This window comes from Lemur catta, chromosome 1 (genome assembly GCF_020740605.2).
Source record: "Lemur catta isolate mLemCat1 chromosome 1, mLemCat1.pri, whole genome shotgun sequence".
NCBI classification, from domain to species: domain Eukaryota; kingdom Metazoa; phylum Chordata; class Mammalia; order Primates; family Lemuridae; genus Lemur; species Lemur catta.
Window position 1 is genome coordinate 1,103,449 of NC_059128.1, and position 24,194 is coordinate 1,127,642.

At 58.3% G+C, this 24,194-nt stretch overlaps 1 protein-coding gene across 2 annotated transcripts in view; it reads right to left on the reverse strand.

The window, feature by feature from the left end:
• Positions 1-23,334, reverse strand: part of PACS2 (phosphofurin acidic cluster sorting protein 2) — a 68,936-nt gene extending 45,602 nt beyond the window's left edge. Inside the window, exon 1 of one of the 2 annotated variants that reach the window (XM_045559197.1) lies at positions 22,803-23,334. In XM_045559197.1, the coding sequence (XP_045415153.1) occupies positions 22,803-22,921 (119 nt within the window). In that variant the 5' untranslated portion in view covers positions 22,922-23,334. The remainder of the gene's footprint in view (positions 1-22,802) is intronic. The other variant, XM_045559204.1, reaches the window with a different exon arrangement.
• Positions 23,335-24,194: the final 860 nt, after the last annotated feature.

Genomic DNA, 24,194 nt, shown 5'->3' on the forward strand with positions numbered 1-24,194 from the left:
CCAGAGCCTCCTGTCCCGTGCACAAGTCTCCGGGCCGACCCCTTCTCTTCCCATCCCTCCCGCTGGACGTGCGCACAGCGGCCGGCGTGGAGGGCAAGGAGCGCGGCGTGGGGTCGTCTGGGGCCTGCAGAGCCAGCCCAGCTTCCCACAGTCATGCAGCTCCCAGCTCGCTCGACCCGGCCTGTGGTCCCCATCCAACGTCCGGCCAGCACCCTCCTGACCCCCAGGCCGACCCCAGGCCCTCGGCTCTGCGTCACCCTCCCCAGTCGCACCCCAGCTGCCCGTGCAGAGTGACCTCCTGCCGTCCGCAGGGCGCCAATGGGTGGCAGATGTCTTGCTAGCAGACCCCAAAGACAGCCTCTGTCCAGCCCTACCAGTGACCCCCCTGCACCCCAAAACAGGATGGACAGCCTGGCCCCAAGCCACGCCTGGCCACACAGTCCAGCCAGTGCGGGCTGCCCAGGTCGGCCTCTGCCCCACGCCCTGCCCGCCGCCCACCCTGCCGGCACTTACTGCAGGGACCTGACCCTGTGGGTCCCGGTCCCCCCATCTCGCTAGGCAGAGAGTCCCTTCCGTGACAGCAGGACCAGAGCGTCTGGGGCTGGAATAGGCGTGGCACAGCCCAGGTCCCGGGGAAGGGCGTGCTCGCGGGGAGAAAGACGCGGCAGGAGGGGACAGGGGAGGAGAAGGCGGACAAGCCCCGCATGGCTCCGGGCCTGCAGGCACACTGACACCCCCGGGCGTGGGAAGCCGGTGGCCGCGGCAGGGGGCAGCTCCAGGACCCTCGTGCCAGGCTGGTTCACGCCACGCTGCTGTGTGGCCGTGTCCTGCCCCACACTCACACCTTCCCGGTACGGACAGGCCACGGCGCCGGGCGAGCACCTGCAGCCCCACCACAATCCCGCAGCCCGTGTGCCTCCCCCACCCCGGCCCACCACCCCAGCAGGCACCTGCACACCTGCCACCTACCTGTCATGCCTCAAATCTAGAGCCATCCCTGCCTTTAAAAAAAAAAAACAAAACAGGCCAGGCGCGGTGGCTCACGCCTGTAATCCTAGCACTCTGGGAGGTCAAGGCGGGTGGATCGCTCGAGGTCAGGAGTTCGAGACCAGCCAGAGCGAGACCCTGTCTCTACTAAAAACAGAAAGAAATTATCTGGCCAACTAAAAATATATATAGAAAAAATTAGCCGGGCATGGTGGCGCATGCCTGTAGTCCCAGCTACTCGGGAGGCTGAGGCAGGAGGATCGCTTAAGCCCAGGAGTTTGAGGTTGCTGTGAGCTAGGCTGACGCCACAGCACTCACTCTAGCCCGGGCAACAGAGTGAGACTCTGTCTCAAAAAAAAAAAAAAAAAAAAACTTTTTTTAAAGTCATAAAATACATGAAAAAATTTAAAGTGTACGATTCAGCGGCATTTAGGGTATTCACGAGGTTGTGCAACCCTCACCACAACCCGGCGCTAGAATCTCTCCATCACCCCAAAGAGCTCCCTGACTCCGCGAGTGCCCGCTCCCACCCCAGCCTGGTGCCTGTGTCCCTGTCCCCGTGGGTTTGCCTGTCCCGGACGCGTCACGCCACAGAATCACACAGCCTTTCTCTTTGCGTCCGGCTCTCTCCCTTGGCGTGACGCCCTCCATCCCGTGCGTGTGCGGCCGCGCCAGAGCCTCCGCCGCGTGGCTGAGCGGTACGGCTCCCCACGGACGGGCCGCGTTGCGTTTCTCCCATCATCTGACCACGGACACTCGGGCAGCTTCTGCCTCCAGCTCCTGTGAACAGCACTCCACAGACACGTGTGTGCCCAAGCTTCGGGGCACCTGTTTCAACTCTTTTGAGCAGGGATTTGCCGGGTCACGTGGTACCTGCTTCACGGACGAGGAGTCACCCTGGTTGCCAGCAGCGGAGCACAGGCCCTGGTGTACCCGCTCCCACCCAGCCCCACACGCAGGTGCCTCTTCCTGCAGGATGCCAGGCTCTGCACCTGCCCCCGCCCCGGTGCTCAGGCCCCGGTTCCTCCCTGGGCAGCGGTGCTTGTCCCCTCTGTCCCCTCCGTGTTGGGGGCCCCTGGGGACACCGGAAAGGCTCGCGCTCCCACCTCTAGATGCGCAAATGGCCCACGTGCCAGAAAAGAGAAAATCTACCTTCGGGATGAAGGGGAAGGGGCTGGGGCTGTCACTGCACGGCTGCCAGCCCTGCGGGGCGACGGTGTGGACACTGCTGCTGCCCACTGGGCTCCAGACCTGCTACCGAGACCACGCGGCAGCTCCCAGGAGAACCCTGAGCATCGGCTCAGGGATGCACACGTGGGGCTGCCTGAGGGGCACACGAACCGTCAGCCTTTCCTGAGCAGGTCCCAGTGCACGGCCTGGTGACGCCCGACTTGGAGCCTCCCACAGCCGCTCGTCAGCCCACCGTGGACGCCAGTCACCTGGGGACCCCGCTGGCTCTCCAGGCGGGGCGTGGACCAGCACCCCCGCCGCCTCGCCACCGCAGAGCGCGTGCACACTGGGCCCCAGGCCACCGAGCAGGCTGTGGGGCCAACTCTGCCCCCCTGGCCCTGGGCCCTGCCGTCCCCCATGAGGGCAGAGCCCGAGGAGGACAAGAAGAGCATTCTGTGCGTTTCTGAAGGACACAGCAGCAGCCTGGCAGGCCCTCGGTGGGGAACGTGGCCTCCCCACTTCCCTCCAGGCACATGGGGAGCACAGATGGCAGGGGCCCCGGCCACCGGGTCCCAACCCTGCTGACTGTCTTGCTTGGAGGGAAAACTGAGGAGCCTTTGTTTCCTGGAGCTGCCCTTGTACACGGTCGTGAGTCTGCCCGCATGGGCGCTGGGCCTGCGGTGGCAGCTGGCCACATGTGTCCCCCACGCCCCGCTGCCCCGTGGGCAGAGGAACGCCACATGCCACACCTGCCCAGCTCTGGGAGCCCCTGCAGCCGTCCTCGCAGCTGGGCCGGGGCACCGTTGCGGGGCGAGGCTGCAGAGGCCACCCGGGCACGGGCAGCTCTCACAAGGGAGCCCTGCAGGGCCACCTGCATTGCCAGCACCCGCGCCTGGGTGGCCGCCAGCTACCACGAGCCGCGCCCAGCTTCCTCCAGCGCCCCAGCCTCATCGACACACTGCTCCCCCTGCCGAGGAGAGGCCAGAAGTGCCGTCTCAGCGTCCCTGCCAGCCAGCGCTCAGGGGCAGGGGGACCGCGGTAGAAGGCACAGGTCCGCCAGGCGCTTCACGGATATTGTCCCCACGCCCACCCTGGTCACTGAGCACCCACCTCCCACCCCAGCCGAGGCCAGCCTGCCCGCAGGGTGACAGGAGGGGTGAGGACGCAGCGCCCAGCCCGCCCCAGCCCTGGGGAAGGAGCCAGGCCATGCGCGGTCAGAGCACACCACGGCCACGCGGTGCAGCTGACACGCAGGGTCCCAGCGGAGCCCGGGGCGCCTGGTAGGAGCACACGTCCCCTGGACAGCGCCCGCGCACGGGTGGCGGGGAAGCCTCTGGGGGGCTGCGAGGACCACACTGGCATACACACAGCCCCGGGCATGGGGCCATGGCCCCAACCGGCAGCAGCAAGGCCATTAACCCCGGGAGCCGTCAGCCGTCACCTGCTCTGGGTCCAGCCACCACGAGGCCCTGTCCTCGGACCTGCTGGCTGCCCCCTCTGCCCCAGTGACCCACAGGCCACAGGGGTCATCTTCCGTTCCTCCATTTCCAGCCCAGCAGCCCCAGGTGTGCAGGTGTACCTCAGCACCAGCTGGGGGGAACCCTGCTCTGCCCCCACCTCCCACCGCAAGCACACATGTGCGCGGCTGCCAGGCCAGAGGGACTGCGGAAGGGGTCCCACCACTCCTCCCGTGGACTCAGCCCTCGGTCCCCAGCCGGACACAGCTGGGTCTGCCCCAGTGACTGGCGTGGCCATGTGTGTCTGGGAGCGCAACAGCAAGCTGGAGCCTCACTCAGACGGCAGGGCACAGACTGCAACGGCCCGCCCGAGGCTCTGTGCAGAAGGAGGGAAGAGGGCAGGCCCTGCACACCTTCCCACTGCTCAGCACGGAGCCCCTCTGGCCTGCCCCGGCCTCTCCCTTCCAGGCCTTCCTGACAGGCCGCCCTTGGGCCGGTGTGGGGCTGCAGCGCCCCGGGAAGCTGGGAGCCTCGGCCTGCAGCCAGACTGGCACCCTGCAGCCGGACTGGCACCCTGCAGCCGGGGCTCCGCTCCTCTGCCCGGGACTGAGAGGGAGGTGCTGCGGGGGAAGGTGAACAGAAGCCCAGCGGAGGAGGAGCCAGCGCTGAGCAGCTGGACGCTGTGGAGGAGCCACGTCAGCTGGGCCGGGGGCCACCGCCAGGGCAGCCGCCCCAAGGAGAGGTCAGGCGAGGCTCGGGATGATGCAGAAGGATCTCTGAGGCAGGCCCAGACCCCCGGCCTTCCTGTGGCCGCCCCCACAGGCTGGACCCTCCGCATTGCCCCAGGCAGGAAGGGTCCTGCCCAGCGCCTGGTTTCGTGCCAGCAGCGCTCCTCTCCGCAGCAGGGGCGCTCGGGGTCAGGGTCAGCACAGGCAGGCACCTGCAGGAGCTGGGGAGGCCCTGAGAGCCCCTCCTGGAAGGTGTGGGCCAGGCCTAGCACGGCAGGCCGCAGGGACTGGGCTAGCGTCCGGGGTGGCCCTGCTGCCGACGCTCACTGCAACTCACAGCAGGGAAGGCAGGGGCCAGGCAACCAGCAGCCCTGGGGTCTGCCTGGGCCTTTGGGCTTCTTTGCCAAAACCTCCTGTCTTCTGCCCTCCCCGATGGTCCGGGGCAGAGGGCGAGGGGTGGGCCTGGAAGGAGGGGCCCTGATTTTTGGCACCTTCAACACTCAGCCCTCCTAAGTGGTCACTGTGAGCCTGGCCTGTCCCAAGCCCGTCCCCAGACTGCATGTCACTGCGCCCCCAAGGCTGGGCTGCACGAGCCAGGGGCGCCAGGGAGTAACCAGAACCTTCTCTCAGCCCAGGCTGTCCACAGGGCCGGCTTCCACGAGGGCCTGACCAGCACCACGGCCCACTGCGCAGTGCCCACGCTGCCTGGCGCTAATGCCCAGCCCCACGGCTGACCACGCGGTGCCCATGCTGCGCGGCGCTAATGCCCAGCGCCACGGCCAACTGCGCAGTGCCCACGCTGCCTGGCGCTAATGCCCAGTGCCATAGCCGACTGCGCAGTGCCCACGCTGCCTGGTGTTAATGCCCAGCCCCACGGCCCACTGCACAGTGCCCACGCTGCCTGGTGCTAATGCCCAGTGCCACGGCCGACTGCGCGGTACCCACGCTGCCTGGCGCTAATGCCCAGCCCCACGGCCGACCGCGTGGTGCCTACGCTGCCTGGCGCTAATGCCCAGCGCCACGGCCGACTGCGCAGTGCCCACGCTGCCTGGTGCTAATGCCCAGTGCCATAGCCGACTGCGCAGTGCCCACGCTGCCTGGCGCTAATGCCCAGCATCACGGCCAACTGCGCAGTGCCCACGCTGCCTGGCGCTAATGCCCAGTGCCATAGCCGAATGCGCAGTGCCCACGCTGCCTGGTGTTAATGCCCAGCCCCACGGCCCACTGCGCAGTGCCCACGCTGCCTGGCGCTAATGCCCAGTGCCGCGTGGGATGCTTGTGACAGGGTAGCCTCCTTGTGTCCCCACTCAGGGCAGGTCCAGGGGAGGGACAGGACCACCTCCTGCCCAGCGTGGGGCATGGCCGTGAGGACGCTGGGGTGACTCCTGGCTGCCGGGTGATGACAGAGAACATGGAGGCACCTGCCGTGGGAGCTGGCGAGGAGCAGGCCAGGCCACACGTGTGTCATCTGTGCCTTCCTGCGCCAGCTGGTCTGCACAGGCCACGCCGGGGCACGTGGTCCACAGAGGGGAGACACCGCAATGCTGCCCACAGGAGCGGAGCCCAGGCAGGGGACGGAGGATGACAGAAGAGGACAGACCGCTCCAGGTATCCCCACAAAACTTACTTTAGAATTCAGACCACTCACCTGCGGGGGGTCACAGGAGGGCGTTTACAACAGGAGGGACAGGGGGATGCAATCACTGTCCAGCAGGGGACTCAGAGCTCAGAACCCCCCTCCTGGGCCCCAGGACTGAGGACCACCCAGGAGAGGAGGAGGGCAGAGGCCCAAAGCCGGAGTCTGGGCTTTGGACCTTGAGTCCTACCAGCACCGCAACCCACGTTTGTGCCAAGTGGCAAGAAGCAGCCCACTCGCCTGAGAACGGAGCTCACACTCGGGAAGAAGCGGAACTGCGGCTCACCCCAGGCCCGTCCCCAACCTCACTCCCTGTGCCCTAGAGGCCACAGGCCTCGAACAGGATCAGCACAGGCAGGGTCCTCAGCCAGAGAATCCCCACGCTTCTACTCAGGGGGCTTCCACAACCCCAGCTGCCTCCTGTGTGGCCTCAGCTCAGGAGGGGCCAGGGCACACGCCCTGAGCATGGCGGCCGAGCGCACTGGGCAAGTCTGCCCCGCCCGGTCCTCCTGCTCCTCACTTGAATCCACGGAGCCCAGAGGGCCTCGAAGACAAGGACAGCTGGGAAACCCACCCATGCACCATGCTGAGGGTCTGGCGACCGATCAGTAACACTGCTACCCTTTGTGGGGGTAACAGCTCACAAGGGGGAGGACCACTGCACGTAAATAGCTCAAAATGGGAGCTCAAAGGGCAGGTTCCTCGTGGGTTCAGAAGCGAGAGCAGGAAGGCGCACACAGCTTCACAGCGAGACACCCTGCACTGAGCTCGCTGCAGGGCGCAGGGCTCCTCAGAAGCGGCCCGGAAACACAAGGGGGTGCCTGGGCAGTTTCTACCCAGTAAAGGAAAATGCAACGTCTGACCAGATGCTGGCTGAGAATTCTTCCATTATGAGGAAAGATGGAAATGCTCTTATCAAGCAGAGTCCGAAGAAAAATAAAAAATAATAACACTGACAATGAATTCACACCCATACACTCCAAATTAAAAGAAAAACTCAGTTGGACACAGTGCTCATACCTATAATACCAGCACTTTGGGAGGCTGAGGCAGGAGGACTGCTTGAACCCAGGAGTCGGGGGCTGCAGTGAGTTGTGATCATGCCACTGCACTCCAGCCTTGGCAACAGAGTGAGACTAGGTCTCAAAAAGAAAAAAAAAAAGGCAGCTATACAGAACACACGTTACCCACAAAGGAACAAGGAGCAGACTTACTACAAACTTCTGAAAATCACAACAAAGGCCAGAACACAATAAAACAGAATCATCAAAATACTGAGGGAAACAAATCGTCAACTTAGAACTCTTCAATCTCTATTCAAAGACAAAGTTTCCACTCACAACCTTGACTGAAAGAGCTACTGAAGGATATGCTCCAGGAAAAAGAAAACTACCCTCAGGAGGGAGAACTGGGAGGCAAGAGACAACAGGGGAGCAAAGAACCAGCAAACTTTCAAGTAAAATAAATTCCTAGCAAATTAAATTCAGCTACTCATTGTAACAAATAATCCAGCAAAACCAAGTGGGCTTCATCCCTGCAGACATGCAGGAATGGTTCAACATATGTAAATCTATAAACGTAATTCACCACATAGATAAAAATAAAAACAAAGACCACATGATCCTCTCGTAGATGCAAAAAAAGTATTTGACAAAATTCAGCACCCTTTTTTGATAAGAACAATTAACAAAATAGGCATATATGAGACTTACCTTAAAACGATAAAACCCATATATGGCAAGCCCACAGCCAACATCATACTGAATGGGTACAAATTAAAAGCATTTCCCCTTAGAACTGGAACCGGACAAGGTTGCCCTCTATCACCTCTTCTATTCAACACAGTGCTGGAAGTCCTAGCCAGAGCAATCAGACAAGAGAAGGAAATTAAGGGCATCCAAATGTGGGCTGAAGAGATCAAACTATCACTCTTCGCTGACAATATAATTTATATCTAGAAAACCCCAAAGATTCTCAAGAGACTTGCAGATAAACAAGACTTGGAATTGATAAACAAGTTCAGCAGAGTCTCAGGTTACAAAATTACTGTACACAAATCAGTAGCATTCATTTACACCAATAACAGTCAAACTGAGAACCAAATCAAAGACGTAATACCTTTCACAATAGCAACAAACAAAGTAAAATACCTAGGAATACATTTATCTAAGGAGGTTAAAGACCTCTACAGGGAGAACTGAGAAATACTAAGGAAGGAAATAGCAGAGGACATAAACAGATGGAAAACCATAACATGCTCATGGATCGGCAGAATCAACATTGATTTTTACCACCCAAAGTGACCTACAGATTCAATGCAATCCCTATTAAAATACCATCACTTTTCATAAATCTAGAAAAACAATTCTACATTTTGTATGGAACCAGGGGAGACCCCGTATAGCCAAAGCAATCTTAAGCAAAAAGAACAAATTGGGATGTATCGATTTACCAGACTTCAAGCTATACTACAAGGCTATAGTAACTAAAACGGCACAGTATTGGCACAAGAACACAGACATAGATTAATGGAACAGGACTGAGAACCCAGATATAAAACCACCCACATATAGCCATCTGATTTTTGACAAAGCAGACAAGAACATACACTGGGGAAAAGAATCAATATTCAGTAAATGGTTCTGGGAAAACTGAATAGCCACATGTAGAAGACTGGAACAGGATCTGCACCTCTCAAAAAAATTAATTCATGGTGGATAACAGACTTAAACCTAAGGCATGAAACCATAAGAATTCTAGAAGAAAATGTTGCAAAAACTCTTATAGGCATCAGCCGAGACAAAGAATTTACGAGTAAGACTCCAAAAGCAATCACAGCAACAACAAAAATAAATAAATGGGACCTGATCTAATTAAACGCTTCTGCACAGCCAAGGAAACCACCACTACACCGAATAGACAATGTACAGAATGTGAGGAAATACCTCCATGCTACACATCCGATCAAGGCTGATAATTAGAATCTATATAGAACTCTGGAAAAATCAGTAAGAAAAAATTAAACAACCCCATTAAAAAGTAGGCAAACGACACGAATAGAAACTTTTCAAAAGAAGATACTAATGGGCAAGAAACACGAAAAAATGCTCAACATCTCTAATCATCAGGGAAATGCAAATCAAAACCACAATGAGGTATCACTTATCTCCAGTGAGAATGGCTTATATCAAACAGTCCCAAAACAACAAACGTTGGCATGGTTGCTCCTGCACACGCACACATCTCTTGCTCCTTAGCCACCACCTCTGCAGACACAGCGCCAGGGGCTGACCCAGCCAAGCCCAGGGGCTCGTGACAGTCCCAGAAGCTCGCGGGGTAGAGGGCACCGGGCCGGCCTCCAGTAGGGTCTGTCCCGGAATCCATCTCAGCACAGTCCCCAGCGCTGCCCGACTTATGTCAGCTCCATAGCAAGACAGAGAAGCTCAGCTCACGCCCGGGAACGTTTGCATTCCCTGCTGCTACGCCCCCAACCGCGGACTCTGGATTCTGAGGGCCCTCCCGACGGCCCTCTTTCCAGGCCAATGACACGCAAAACAGGGCTGCTGGGATGTGTCTCTCACTGAAAAAAAGACTCATCTTTACTCCTTACTCTTAACGGCAACTGGACTTAACGGTAACTGGAAAGACATTAGCGAGGAAATTCACTAGAACTTTTTAAATGCGTCTAATCAAGCAGGTATTTCTTTTTCTTCGCAACACACGTGGCTTGGCTGGAGGTTCCGGTCACACTGCTGCCACTGGGCCCTGAGTGTTCATTTCAACAGGAAGGTGCTGTCACACTGCTAGCGCTCCTCAGGACGCGGAAGCAGAGGGAAGACCACCCCCTACACAGGGAGCCGCCAGGCCTGCTACCCTGGTGACAGCAGCTCAGGGCTCCCATTATAGGCACAGCACACTTGCAGAACATTCCAGCTTTCAGGTGACACTGACCCTAGAGCAGAACTGCTACCAGTGTCCAGAAAGCAGCCTCTGTGCCCCACGTTCTCTGGCTGGTGGTGCCAGCTGTCCCTGCGGTCACGTGCCAAGTGCCCCACCTCAGGCCTCTGTGCGGTGGCAGCAGTCACACAGCTCCCCAGTGGCGGGAACGTCATCGCGTCCGACTGGCCACGCGGCTGTCCTCTCCTGAGGGCCGCCCTGAGCCTGGGAAGGCAGGTGGGTGGTGGGTGTTTCCCACCAGGTCGTTGCTGAGGGGACCTGCTCCCCAGGAGGCAAAACACGGAAGAGTGACCATGGGCGAGGACAGCGTCTCTGCAGGCCTCCTCCCCCTCAGTCAAAGGACAGCCAGCGCCTGGGAACGCCAGCCGCCCCGCTGGACGCACGCGAGGCAGCCCCTGGTCGCTCTCCCTTCCTCACACCCCCCCGCAGGGACACACCCCCTCGCCTGGACCAACAGCCACCCCTTGTCAGCGCGGGGAGCTCTCCCAGAGAGCCACCCTCGGGCTCACTCTCAGCGCCTGGGCCACCTGAAGGTCGAGGGGCTTTTCTGCTGATACGACCAAGACCGTGGGTGACCCCAGCCAAACCGCAGGGGGCTGGGCTGTCGAGGGTCCCACCCCCTGGCTGGGAGCCGCCAGAGCTGGAGGTCGCAACCTCTGGCTGTCACGTTACCAGTTAAAGAAACGTGGAAACCTTCCACGATCTGCCAGGGCCACGCGGCGCTCTGAAATCCGCAGGGCACGTCTGAGAGCCCGACCAGCCCCCTGCCCCCACCCCTGGTGATGTGCAGGGAGGCAGGGCTGAGGCATGACGGGCGCCCACCCCGCCCCCGCACAGACCCCGACGTGCTCTCAGCCAGACCCCTGCCACCAGCACGGTTAACCTGGACAGCAGCAGCGAGAGCAAACCTGAGCCTCCATCCTCCGGTCACTACTCGCCGAGGGCGTGGGAAGCAAGCGGCTGGTGGAGGAGCAATGACCCCACCCCAGCTCCCGGCCCACCCCTGCAACTCCCAGGGCCCTGGGCCGTGAGCACAGCCTCCCAGCCACCCGCCAGGCCCCGAGGGGGCAGTCTGTAGCTGGCGCTGGCTCGGCCGGGCACACCCCTCTCCTGCCACCTTAGGCTGTCACCACTGCCAGCCTCTGGGCCCACCCGGCCCCCCTCTGCGAAGCCTGCCCTCCGTCCTCCTTGCGTCCCAGGGCTGGCTCTGTGCTGGGCAGCACCAGGCATCCGGAGTGTGTCCCCACGCCCAGCCGCCAGCTCTGCCCTGGGAGACGCAGCTCTGGCCCGCTGGCCCCCAGGCCGGCCCTGCGGCTCCCCCTCCACTGCTGCTCGTCCTCCCACGGAGTTCACCTCCTGCCTGGCAACACACACCATGCTCAGCTCCACTTCCTGCCAGGGCTGCGGGCGGAGGAGAGGAGGCGCTGACGCGGGTGTGATGCCGTCTGCGTCACCCTCTACTGAACTTCCCAAAGAGTGACAACCTTTAAGTTACGCTGCAACCCAGAGCAGCTCAGCCATTACAACAGGAGGTCCGAAGCCCAGGCTGGAAACTGACGGCAGGCGTGGGCCGGAGTGCACAGTCGACCCGGACACTTAGGTCACGCACCCGGACCAGGGGCGGTCTCCACGGCCAGGACTCCCGGCCCCCTCTGCCAGGGTGCACCCCAGGCCCGAGGCGGGTGGGGACAGGGAGGCGCCAGCCGTGCAGAGGGGACTCATCGCACGCCACAGGGCCGCCCACCCCACTGTCCCGCTGGGAGCATCTCCAGGAGGCACCAGCAGGGCCTGTGCCCAGCCGACCCCTCAGGGTCAAATGAAGAAACAGAAACGGATCCGACACCCACCAAGGCAGCACAGGGCCACGAGGGGCTGGCCTGGCAGCCGGGCGTCGGCCTGCAGCGAGGCGGCTTCCCACGGCATGCTCAGGGGTGATTTGGGAGCCATGCTGTGCCCCTGCCCAGGCAGAGCCATGACAGCACCGGTGGGCGGGGAAGCCCCCGCCCCTGTCCGTGTCCAGAACTCACAGGCGCTGTCACGAGGCCCAGCGTAGGCCACCTGTGCTCCTGAGCCCAGGAACGCAAAGGTGATGCGAAACGTCATCCAATCCTTTTGCATCTAAAAACGGGGAAGTCCTGACTGGGTGTGATGCAGTAAGAGCAGAATAGCGTCGATGCCTCCTGCGGGGTCAGCTGCAGTTACGAGGCTCAGATTAAATAAGAGATGCCGGTGGTGCCCCCAGCCGTCAGCGGGTCCCTGGTCACCACTGTCCTGATGCAGACGTGGGCCCTGCAAAGGGTGGGCAGTAAGGCAGCTGGGGGGACACCGAGGGCCCTGCAGGTCCCTTTCTCGGGCTCACGTGAGAAGCAGGTCTGCGAGGGAATGAGCACCTGAGGCTGACCCGCCGCAGGCCACACCCGGCTGGGGTGGGGGACAGCACGGAGTGACCCCACACAGACCAGGCAGTGCCCATGCACGATGAAGGACGTCCGGTGAAGGGTGGACCCACCGCGTGGCCACCTCGTGGCAGACGCAGCTCCTGGGGCTGCCGACTCAGGCACATGCTCAGCTGCCCCGTGACAGCTGCCGCGGGGTGGGCGGAATCGAGACGCGGAGACTGGAGAGGCGGAGCCGGACCCGGCCTGAACCCTGACCCCGTGAGGCCGTCTGAGCACAAGTCCTCGTCCATCCTGCCGAGCTTGCCCAAGGATGGAAGTCAGGGAGGTTGTGGGAGGAGGGCTGCACGGGGCTAAAGCCCCCAACCCCAGAAAGTGCTCCCAGCCCAGCCCACCCTGTCCCCCCTGCTGACCGGGGGCTCGTCATAACCCATCTGCCTCCACGATGGCCGTGCACGCCAGGAGAGAGCCTGCCACCGGGGGGCAGAACCACTGCAGGCCACCCCAACCCCTCCCACAAGCTGCCTGTCCTGGCCCCCACCACCCCACCCTGACCCCTGCCACCCTGACGACGGGCCCTCAGAGCTAGGCTGCGGGGTCTCGGCAGCAGCCAGGTGCCGTCTGTGGCCAAGGGGTGCTGAGCAAAGGCAGGCTGGAGCCGTGGGGACGGGAGAAGTGGCCGCTGGCCCCGGGCCTGTGAGCAGCTGCAGCGGGAAGGGTAGACCCACCCTCCTCAAGCGACCCCCACAACCTGTTTCTGCTCCTCGTGGTCCCAGACCCCTCTGTTTAGGGACACCTCCACCCCAGGGGATCCATCCTGGCCCCAACCACGCAGGAGACCCCTGGGCACGACAGCAGCAGCCGGGCACAGGAGCCCTGCTGCCCGGGGTTCCCGGAGCGTCTGCAGGGCAGACACAGGGCGCTGCCTTCCTCTGCAGCTGGAGTCCTGGGGTGACAGCAACGAGCTCGAGCACTGTTGCCAGAAATGCAGCTTCTCAAGGCAGGGACACCCTCCCCGTTCTTACAGCCCTTTGCAAAGTCCGCCTCTGGTCAGCATCAGCTCCAACCCACCTCCAGCGCAGACGGGAGCTCAGCTTCTAAATTTGTTCACACACTATTTTTAGGGCCCTCTCCCAGTGCCACTGTCAAGTGATCCACCGAAGCCGACCAGGAGCTCACACACACTCACCGTGGAAAGGCCACACGGCCCCGTCTCTCCTGAGTGCCAGCAGGACGGCAACAGAGTGAGCTGGTTCCCAAGAGACAGAGCAGCAGGGGGGCAGCGTCGGGAATGCCTGACCAGCAAGCCGGACCCAACGCCCTGGCCTGGGAGGCATCGCGCCCAGATGTCAGGGCCTGGGTGGAACCACAGTGCAGGGGCACAGACCCCCACCTGCCACCACCGTCCCATGTGCACCCAAGCACCCCCACCTCTGCGAGGGAGACTCTGGCCACACAACATGACACTCAGGCTCCCAAAGGGCCCAAGACTCCCCTGAGCTGACACCGCCCTGCAGCCTCCACACACCCACCCCAGGGTCCGAGACCCCGGTCGTCAAGATGGACTGCAGACCCACTCTCTGGAACAGTCTCGACTCCTGCCAGCTGCACCCACGGACACCCTGCTCTGTCAGACCCTCCTGGGGCACAAGGCTCACCCCCCCAGAGGGAAGGAGGGAACAGGCTCTGACGCCCGGGAAGCGAGAATGGACGTCGGGCTGACACCAGGGCCTCCCCGTGCCCAGGGGCACCATAGCCCTGCACAGTCCTCTGCACAAAACCCAACCCAGGAAAATAAAGGGGGTCACAGCACTGAGAACCACAAGGTATGAGGTTACAGAGAGTGCCAGCAGCGACCACGGGCAAGACAGAGTGAGCCACGAGCAGCGTCTCAGCCTGGTCCTGCGAGCAGACAGGGGCAGAGGGGACGTGAGCTGTGGTGGCTACAGTGGTAGACCAGGCCCTCCTGCAAACCCCACCCAGCCCTGTGGGCACCACGACCCTGCCCCTCAGCCCTGCCCTAGGCCACGGGCTGCCCAAGTCAGCTCCTCGGTGCAGCCGTCCACCCCCAGACCACAGCAAACCACCCGAGAGTCCACCCCCACCCACACTCCCCCAGCCCAATCTCTTCCTCCAGCCGAACTCTCACCAGTGCAGCCTGCCACCCACCCGCACCGCTCTCCCAAACACACCCCCTCAGAACAGTCCAGTGACTTCCCCATAACTCAAAACGAAACCCACATTCCTGAGCATGGCATCTCGGTTCAATTACAGGAACGTCCGCCAAGTAGCTACTCATGCAGGCTCTGGGAACCGCACCAGGCAGGACACGGTCCCCACCGCTGGAACCACAGCCAGCTGCGGCAACGCCACAGGCCAGGGGGAGGCAGCTGGCCGTGGACAGAAGCGAAGGGAGGGCTGAGCACAGGCTGCTGCTCCGGGGCTGTGCGAGGCCTGCCCAGCCACTGCTCTCTGCTGACACCACCCTGCACGTCTGCAGACGAGCGCGTCCTGGGGAAGGGCAGCACGTCCCACCAGGGCCCCAGAGGTGGGAGGAGAGAATGGGGCAGAGGCAACACCTGCAGAGAGAGCAGCTGAGAACGTTCCAGCACTAAGGAAAATCATCCACCCCAAAGTCAGAGTCCATGAACCCCCAACTCGGCCAATCACAAACGGAACCTGCACCCAGACACGCCAGCACACAAACAGTTGACCACAAGGCCACCCAGACCCCCTTCAAACGTGCCACGGCCGCTGGCTGCTGACTTCTCAATAGCAAGACTGGAAGCCAAAGTCAGCTGAGTTATGCCTTCGACATGCAGAGCGAGGAACATGCCACCACGGGGCCACGACCCGCAAACACCTTCCAAGAACAAGCGCAAATGAACCACTCTGAAACAGACAGCCTCCGCCGGCGAGCAGGGATCCTCACTGCAGGGAACCCTGAGGATGTTCTTCCCACAGGAGGAGGAAAAGGATTCTAGTTCTGAGATGCCAGAAGAACAAAAAAAGTGGTGAGTTTTAAAGCTAATCAAATGGTAAGAGTACGGAGTAATAACAATAATATCTTGTAGGCTTAAAAAGATAATGATCAAAATATACAATAACAAAACACATGAATATGAAAGGACTGGAGTAGAATAAAAGGCTTTTAAAGGCCCCCGTGGCTCAGGAGGAGACTAAAACACAATTAACTCTAAAACATGATAGCGAGTGTGCACGTTAAAATGTACAGGGTGACCACTGAAGAAATAAAAGTAGTGATAAATTTCAAGGGGAAAAACGAAATAAGGAAAAAATTAGCCAGGCATGGGTGACACGAGCCTGTAGTCCCAGCTATTGGGGAGGCTGAGGCAGGAGGATGCCTGAGCCCTGGAGTTGGAGGCTGCAGTGAGCTGTGATGATGCCACTGCACTCCAGCCTGGGAGACAGAGAAAGACCTTGCCTGCAAAAAAACAACAAAAAAAAAGGAAGAAATATACGACAATAAAAAGCACAAAAATAGCATGCATAAATCCAAACATCAGCAATTTAGACAAAGACAACTATAAATGGAATGGATATTCCACTTAAAAAACAAAGACTGTCAGATGGAATGAAAACAAAATCGAGATACGTGCCAAAAAACCAGACACATCTAATACGTAAGGATATACAAACGTTTAAAGGAAAAAAGGTAGAAAAATATGTAACAGGCAAATACTATCCAGAAGAACACTCACATAGCTATGCTGTCATCAAAGTCAATGCTAAGACAAAAAGCACTACTGCGTGGAAAAGTAGCCACACAATAAGTTCAAAACACCTACAAGTTGTTACAATTCTAAACATGTAGGTACCTAATAACATAGCCCCAAAATGTATAAAGCAGAAATTGACAAAACCACAAGAGACACAGACAAATCTACCCCCAGGTTAGAAGATTTTAACATACTTCTCAAGTAGACAAAAAAGAAAAAGGATTTGAAGACCACAATAAATAGCCTTGAGCTAAGGGACAAATATGGAACACCATCAACTGCCAAACACATATTCCTTTTAAGTACAAACAGAACATTTATGAAAGCTAACCTCATAAAGTGCCATGAAACAAGGTGCAAAAAATGTTAAAGACTTGGTGTCACACTGGCCGTCTTCTCTGACAACATAATAAAATTAAAAATCAATAATGGGAAAAAACACAAGAAAATAATTGACAGTGAGAGAAATAACTAGAAAAAATATTTATATATTAAGAAACTCAAAATATTGTATAAGTTTAAAGAAGCAACAATGAAAAATTTAAAAATATTATAACTGAATGATACTACATATAAAAGCCTGTGAAATGCGGGTAAAGCACTACTCAGAAGAAAATCTGTAGCTATTAATGCTTGCACGAAAGGAAAGAAAGGAAAAATAAGGAGCTATGTATTTATCTTAAGAAATTAGAAAAAGAACAGCAAAATAAACCCAAGGAGTGCAAATGGAAGAAAATAAAGAACGAATATTCGTTTTTAAAAACTGCAGAACCTTTGGAGGGAGAAAGCATAATGACAGACACCTGAGCCCAGGAGGGTGGGCAGGTGGGGCTTGAGGAGAGGTAGGTCAGGGTACAAACGTACAGGAAGGTAGAAGGTGTAGTTCTCATGTTTGATAGCGAGTAGGGCGACTATAGTTAGCAACAGTGTGTCCTATATTTCTCAGTAGCTGGAAGAGAGAAGTTGAAATGTTACCAACACATGAAAATGGTAAGTACTGGAGGTGAAGGATGCCCCAATACCGACTTGTTTACACATTCTATACGTCCAACATTTTAAAAAATTGATATGTAATATTTTACATCACATGTACCCCAAAGATATGTAAAATATTAGATATCAATTTTTAAAAACCGATGACTGCTTGGGGGAGGCAGATGGCGACAGCGCCTGTCTACACACACAAATGGTCAATATGAGGAATCAAAAGGAGCTAGCACTACAGATCTCAGATTTTTTTAAAATGAAAGACTATTATAAAAAACTTTATGCCAATAAACTTGAAAATCTGGATGAAATGGACAAATTTTAAGAAAAATATTACTTTCCAAAACTAACTGAAAGGAGGAGGAGTGTCCTTCAACCATTAAAAAAATTGAACTTTCCACAAAGAAATTCCGAGGTCACGTTATTTTACAGGTGAATTCTCCCAAACATCTGAGGAACAAACAATTTCCATTTCACACGAGCTACGCCACACCACGAAACAGCAAAGGAGGAACCGCGCCTGACGCACCCGATCGGGGCATCCTGGCACCGCAGTCCGACTGGGGCATGGAAGGGAGGAAGATCACGGGCCCAAGACACAGACGTGAAAGTCCTAAACAATGTACTGATAACCCAAACCCACCAACGTACAGAAATGGCCATACAAGAGGACCAAGCTGGTATTTTTCCAAGAATAGACGGTTAATGTTTGCAAATGAATTTATGTAAATTACCACACTAGCGATGGAAGGAGAATCACATAATACTCTTAATAAAAGCTTCCCGTTATGTTCAACATCCACTAATAACAACTTTTTAAAGAAGTCTTAGCAAGCCATGAATAGGATGGGATTTTTTGCCTTCATAAAGTGTATCTACAAAAAGTTGCTGCACACATCGTGGTAGTGAAACACTGAAAATTTTCCTTAAGGTCAGAACAAAACAAGAGTATCCACACAACTACTTCTAGTCAACTTTGCAGTGGGACGGTCGGCAAAGGCAAGAAAAAAAGGCATGAAGGTTAGAAAGAGACAAATTTGTCATTTGTGAAACACAAAAATATACACTTAGAAAACGCAAAAAAAAATCTATAGATAAGCTGTTAGGTTAAAAAATAGTAAAATTACTGGCTTCAAAAATCAACTGAATTTCTATACCGTGGCAACTAAAATAATGAAAAGATGACTTTTACTATGACATCTAAAATACAAACATCTAGGAATAAATCTAACAAAAAATATGTATGCAGAATCTACACAACTCTCAAGATATGCTAAAGACCTAAGCAAATAGAGACAGAGCACCGTTCAACAAACAGAAGACTCAGTATCACACAAAATGTCAATTCTCCCCGACCTGCTCCGCAGAGTGAAAGACCTTCCAATTATAAACCAAACATGGTTTCCGTGGAACTTAAAAAGATAATTCTAGAAGTTGTAAAGGCATTTCAACCCCATCTCACACCATATTCAAGTTAATTCAAGATGAATAACAGACCTAAATATAAAAGTTAAGACCACAAAGTTTCTAGAAAAAAGCAGAAAAATACCTTCATGAGCTTGTGATTTCTTAGACGGGATACCAAAACAACTAACCAAAAAGTAAATAAAGTGGATTTCATCAAAATTAAAAATTTCTCATCAAAAAACACCATCGGGAAATGAAAAGGCAAACCACAGACTGGGAGGAAATGTTCATAATCCATGTATCTGACAAAAGACATCCACCTAAACTGCATAAAAAACTCCCACAACTTGGCAGGGTGCTGCGGCTCACGTCTGTAGTCTCAGCACATTGTGGGGCCAAGGCGGAAGGATCCCCTGGGGCCAGGAGTTGGACACCAGCCTGAGTAACACAGCAAGATCTCACCTCTACCAAAAATTTTTAAATATTGGCCAGGTATGGTGGCATGCGCCTGTAGTCCCAGCTACTCAGGAGGCTGAGGCAGGAGGATCACTTGAGCCCAGGAGTTGGAGGCTGCAGTGAGCTGTGTGATGACGCTGCTGCACTGTAGCCCAGGGCAACAGAGTGAGACTTTGCCTCAAAAATAAAAATAAATAAATAAATAAATAAAACTCCCACAACTCCACAAGAAAAAGTACCCATTAAAAAACTAGACTTGACCAATGCTTCATGAAAATAAAGGAATAGCCAATAAGCGCATGAGAAAGTGCTCAACATCCCAGGTAAACACAGATTAAAACTCTAAGGAAAAACCTTCACACAACCGTTAGCAAGGCTAAAATGGAAAAAAACGGAACAAAAAGCCCAGATAATACAAGAACGCCGCCCACAACAGCTGGTGGGAGAGGAGGAGGGTGCCACTGCTGCGGAACTCGGCAGTTTCTTACACAGGTGAACAAACACACACCTCCCCTGCGGCCGGTTCTTACCAAAAAGCAGTGAAAACTCGTGTCCATGAAAGCCCTGTACAGGAAAGGTCAAAGCAGCTGCAAACACACTAACCCCAAACTGGGAAGAACCCAGACGTCTGTCAGCAGGAGGAGGTTGAACAAGGTGCGGTCTGTTCTCATACGGGAATATCATGCAGCAGTCAAGGAAAGAACTATCGACAATGCCACGCACAGACGGTCGCACACGCACTCGGCTTCACGTTCCAGAACAGACGACTCGGACCGTGCTGGGGAGGGGGCAACCACGGGTCTGACCAGGGAGGTACCCGGGGACCTCAGGTGAGCCAAGGACCAGGGTTTGTGGAAGTGAATATGCAAATGAGCGATACGCACGTGAAAAGGCCTCGCAGAATGTAAAAATGAATTAATAACCCTCAACAGGAAAAATAAATCAAGTGGGAGGTACAAAGGCCCCAAAGGGCCAAGTCCCTGCTGAAGAGTGTCAGGGGCCTGCTCCACGGCGGGGCACCCAGGAGGAAGCTCTGGGAATCCCAGCAGCGAGGCACAGACAGACCAGACGGAGGACAGGTGCGGACCCCCTGCCATGTGGACACTGCCCGAGGACCCCCCGCAGCAGCCCACCGAGAAGCGCCACTGGGGACTGTGGGGGCAAGGAAAACCAGGACACTAGGCCTCCCTCACCTCATAGCCCAGTGTGCCGCGAAGCTGCCCGGGGACAGAGACCTCTCTCAGCACCTCCCAGGAAGGAAGCAGAACCGAAACAAGAGCAATGCCAAAGCACAGATCGATGGAGAGAGCGCACCAGGCTGACACTGTGAATGCATCAGAAGACTGCGCAGAGAGCGCAGGATGCTCGTCACTGCAAGAGGGCATTCGCAACACATTTAGCCAAAAGAGGATCCCTAGCCCTAAAGAAACTGCTGAGACTCAAGCAGAAAAAAAGAAGGGAAAGTTGGCAAAAGAAACGAACAGGAATTTCACTGATGAGGAAGTACAAATGGCCTAAATTAGTAATCAGAGAAATTCAAATTAAAACCATAATACCATTTCACACCCACTGCATTGGCAAAAACTAAAAGTCAGACAAGTGTTGGCAAAAACGTGCAGTAATGGGGACTAACATCCCCACCAGTGGGGGCTGGAGTTGGCACAACCACTCTGGGAAGCTGCCCAGTAGTACGCTGTGCGCACACCCCGCACCTCTCAATCCTGCTCCCGGGGGGCACGTGCTTAGGACACGCCCTGCCCGTCCGCAGGGAGAGGCACGCGGGAGGACAGGTACAGAACGTCTACAGCAGCACGTTCGTAACCAGCCAGAAACTGGAAACAAGCCAAGGCCTCTTGACAGAAGCAGGGATGCACCAGGGACACCGCGTAGCAGCAAACACGTCCACAGCCATCAGCACAGATGCGGCTCAGAAACTTCAAGACTGAGCAAAAGCAAGAAGTAGGAAAGGTCACAGGGGGAATGGAACCTTTCAGTTAAAGTCCCCAAATGAGCAAACCTAAGTCACAGGGTGCATGCACGGGTGGCACAGGCATAAAGCAGGGTGGGAGAGGACAGGTACGGGGCAGGAGTCCACAACAGACTCTGCACCTGCCCACTCTGACAGCTGCTCCCCGGCCCCTCGGCCGTCAGCTCCACACCTGCTGTCCTCCTGCCTCACCCTTGCTCCCACCCCCCTTCCAGGCCAGAGCCCCAGAACCCTCAGCACGTAGTGCTGCCCTGCCCCCACACTCTCCCCCTCAAGCTGTCTCCACACAGACACAGGAGTGGGCTTTCCAGACCCTTCTAGAACAGAGCCCAGCTCCACAGCAGGGCTGAGAAGGCTCCTAGCTCCTCCTGTCACACTTCCCCACCTCCCTCAGGTCAAAGACTTCTGTGCTCATTTGGGGAGCACCGGGAGGCCCCGGGAGGCTTCTGAGGAGCTGCAGCAAGGGCAGGCTACGCTCTATGCTGACTGTGCGGCGCTGGGGGCAAGCATGGGCTGGGAGACAGCCGACAGCCAGCACAGGGTCTGGGCTGGGGGTGATGGCAGTGAGGAGCCAGGAGCGCAGTCAGGAGGGGCTGGGGGTCCAGCACGACCCCTGGGTGTGAGGCCTGGTACAGGGGCAAGCACCAAGACCAGGAAAGGAAAGGGGGCCGGGCCTGGGGAGACACTCCGAAGTTGGGCCCCAGAGACTTCCCAGAAGAGATGCAAATAGGCGAGTCGGGAGTCCCTGGCCCCAGACCTTGGGCTAATCCTGATCCTCGAGTTTCACGTGGACACTGAGTCCTCCGGAAGGCCCCACCAGGTGTGGGATTCACTCTGCTGCCCGTCCTTCCTTTCCACGGTGCACAGTGCTGTGCTCCAGAGGGCGAGGCCTGCTGCCCAGCGCCCTCTGCACCCCCAACACCTCACTCAGAAATACCTGTTGAAGGAGCCTCAGCACAGTGTGAGGGCCCACCTAAAGCGAACTTGCAGGGAAACAGCTCAACAGCAGCGAGCCCTCTGCCCCCTCTGGGGTCCCCTCAGCGGCCTAGCACCCCACTTCCTGCGCCTGGACGGCACTGCCCAGGTCCCTGTCGCGAGGGCTACCTGCCCTCACATCTCCCCAAGGAGAGCTCTCACCCTCACCTGCAGCCACCCCTCGGCCTGGCGTCTATTCCAGGGCCAGAACCTTGGGAGAGACTGCCTCTTCCTCCTTAGCCTGGGAGCTCCCTGAGCAGGAATCAATCAAGTCGAGGAGAAATCTCGAAAGTTCCCAGCTGCGCGGGATAAACGGGGAAGGTGCAAGTCCAAGGAGAGTCGGATGCCCACAGCTCCCACCAGCGCGTAAACCTTGCCACAGGTGACGGGTGCTCCCCGACAAACGGAGAGCGGCGAGCCCTTGCAACGGCAAAGCTAACAGCAGGTCCCAAAGAGCAGAGCTGACTTAGGAGACGTCTCCAGGTGACCAGGGCAGCTCCGGCCCCTTCAGACGGGACGAACACACTCTGCAGTCGCGGCCTAAGTTTGCCTGTCCCCGGCCACTGTGCGCCCGAGGGCCATTCCCGGGCCGCGGGTTTGACAGCGCTGCTAGACGCGACGGGAAACCTGTGGTACCCGGAGCAGAGGAAACAGCCCGGGTGCGCTCAGCCGGCGCTGCGGCGGGAGGCAGGTGCACAGGTGCACAGGCGAGCGCGCACGGGAGCGCTCTGGGGCACGGCCCGGCCTGAGCCGCACCGCGTCCCCGAACCCCGCGCAGCCCTCCCGGCGGGGCCCGGGGCCGCAGGCCACGCTCGCGGGCAGCGGCGGGGCGCGGGCGGCGGGGTCGGCTAGACGGCGGCCGCAGGCCCGCGGAGGCCCGGCAGGTGCGGCGGACAAAGCGCGGCGGGCGCGGCCGTACCTGGGCACGCAGCTGGGGCTGGAGCCGTCCACCTCCCAGGTGGCGAACAGGTTCATGGGCACCGGCGTGTTGAGCGCGCCGGGCGCGCCGGGGAGGCCGAGGCGGCCCCGCTCGGCCATGGCGCCGGCCCCGCCGCTCCCTCGGGGCCTGGGGCTGCGGCGGGCCGCGGACGCGCGGGGCGGGCCGGGCGGAGGGCGGCGGCGCGGTCACATGGCTGCCGGGCAGCTGCCGGACGGGCCGGGCCGCGCGTCGGACAGGCCCGCGGGCGGCGACGAGCTGCGGCCGCTCCGCCCCGCCCCGCCGGCCGCCCCGCCCGCCCGCGCCGCGCGCCCGCCCCCCGCCCGCGCCGGGGCCACCGATTGGCCGCCAGGGAGCGCGCTCGCCGGCCCAGGCCAATCGCCGCCTGCGGGGCGGGGCGCGCGCCGGAAGTGAGGTCCCCGCGCCCCGGGGCGCCCCCGCCTGCCGCCCGGGAGCGCGCACCCGCGCCTGCGCACAGGCCCCGCCCGGCGCGCCCCGCCCCGCCCCCCGGGAGCTGCCGAGGCCCCCGGGACCCGCCCCCGCGCGCCGTCCTGACCCCGGCCCCGCCTCGTGGCCGCGCGGCCCACGGAGGTCGCGGGCCTGGGGGCGCCGAGCAGCCCGGGGTCCCCCGCGCGAGCCCCGTGGGGCCTGGTCTCGCCCGGGTCCCGAGCGCTGGTGGCCACTCTTCGGGGCGACGGAGAGCGGCCGCGGGCCGGGCCCTCCCGCCTCTGCGCGGTCCCGGTGCCGACACTCGGGGAAGCCTTTCCGACCCCTGCTCCGCGTCCGCGCACGCACGGCGCTGCCGGAGCCTTTCCCCGCCGCCCCCGCCGTGTCCACGCGTGTGTCACTGAAGCGAGCCCAGCCCGAGCGAGCGGACCTGGAGCCGACCCTCCCGCCCGGCCCGGCCGCCCTGTCGCTGGGGAGGCCCCAGGCCGCTCCCTCCCCGGCCAGGACCGGCCTCAGCCGCAACTGCCGAGCGGGGAGCTGCAAACAGCTGCGGCTGCTTAAAGCCAGGGTCCCCCTTTGGCGAGAACAAGGGAATCTGTGTTTCCCACATGTTGCCGGCTCCTTTGGGGTGGTCTCTCCGTCCCCGCCAGCTGACGGGGATTGTCTTTCACTGCTGTTCTGGTGGCAGAGCTTGCGGGTCGCCTACCTATGAGATGGGGGAGGGGTGACTGTGCCCAGAGAGGGGGTGACAGTGGGCTCTGAGCACAGGCCGCCTTTGATGGGAGGGCGGAAGACAGGGATCCATTCTCCCCAGCGTTTGGCCTGCGGTGCGCGGGACAGGACAGAGGGTGCGGTGGCATCAGATGAATGGGCCGCCTGACACATTGTGTCTGTGTGTGCCAGCATCCACCCGGGCAGGGAGTGCGG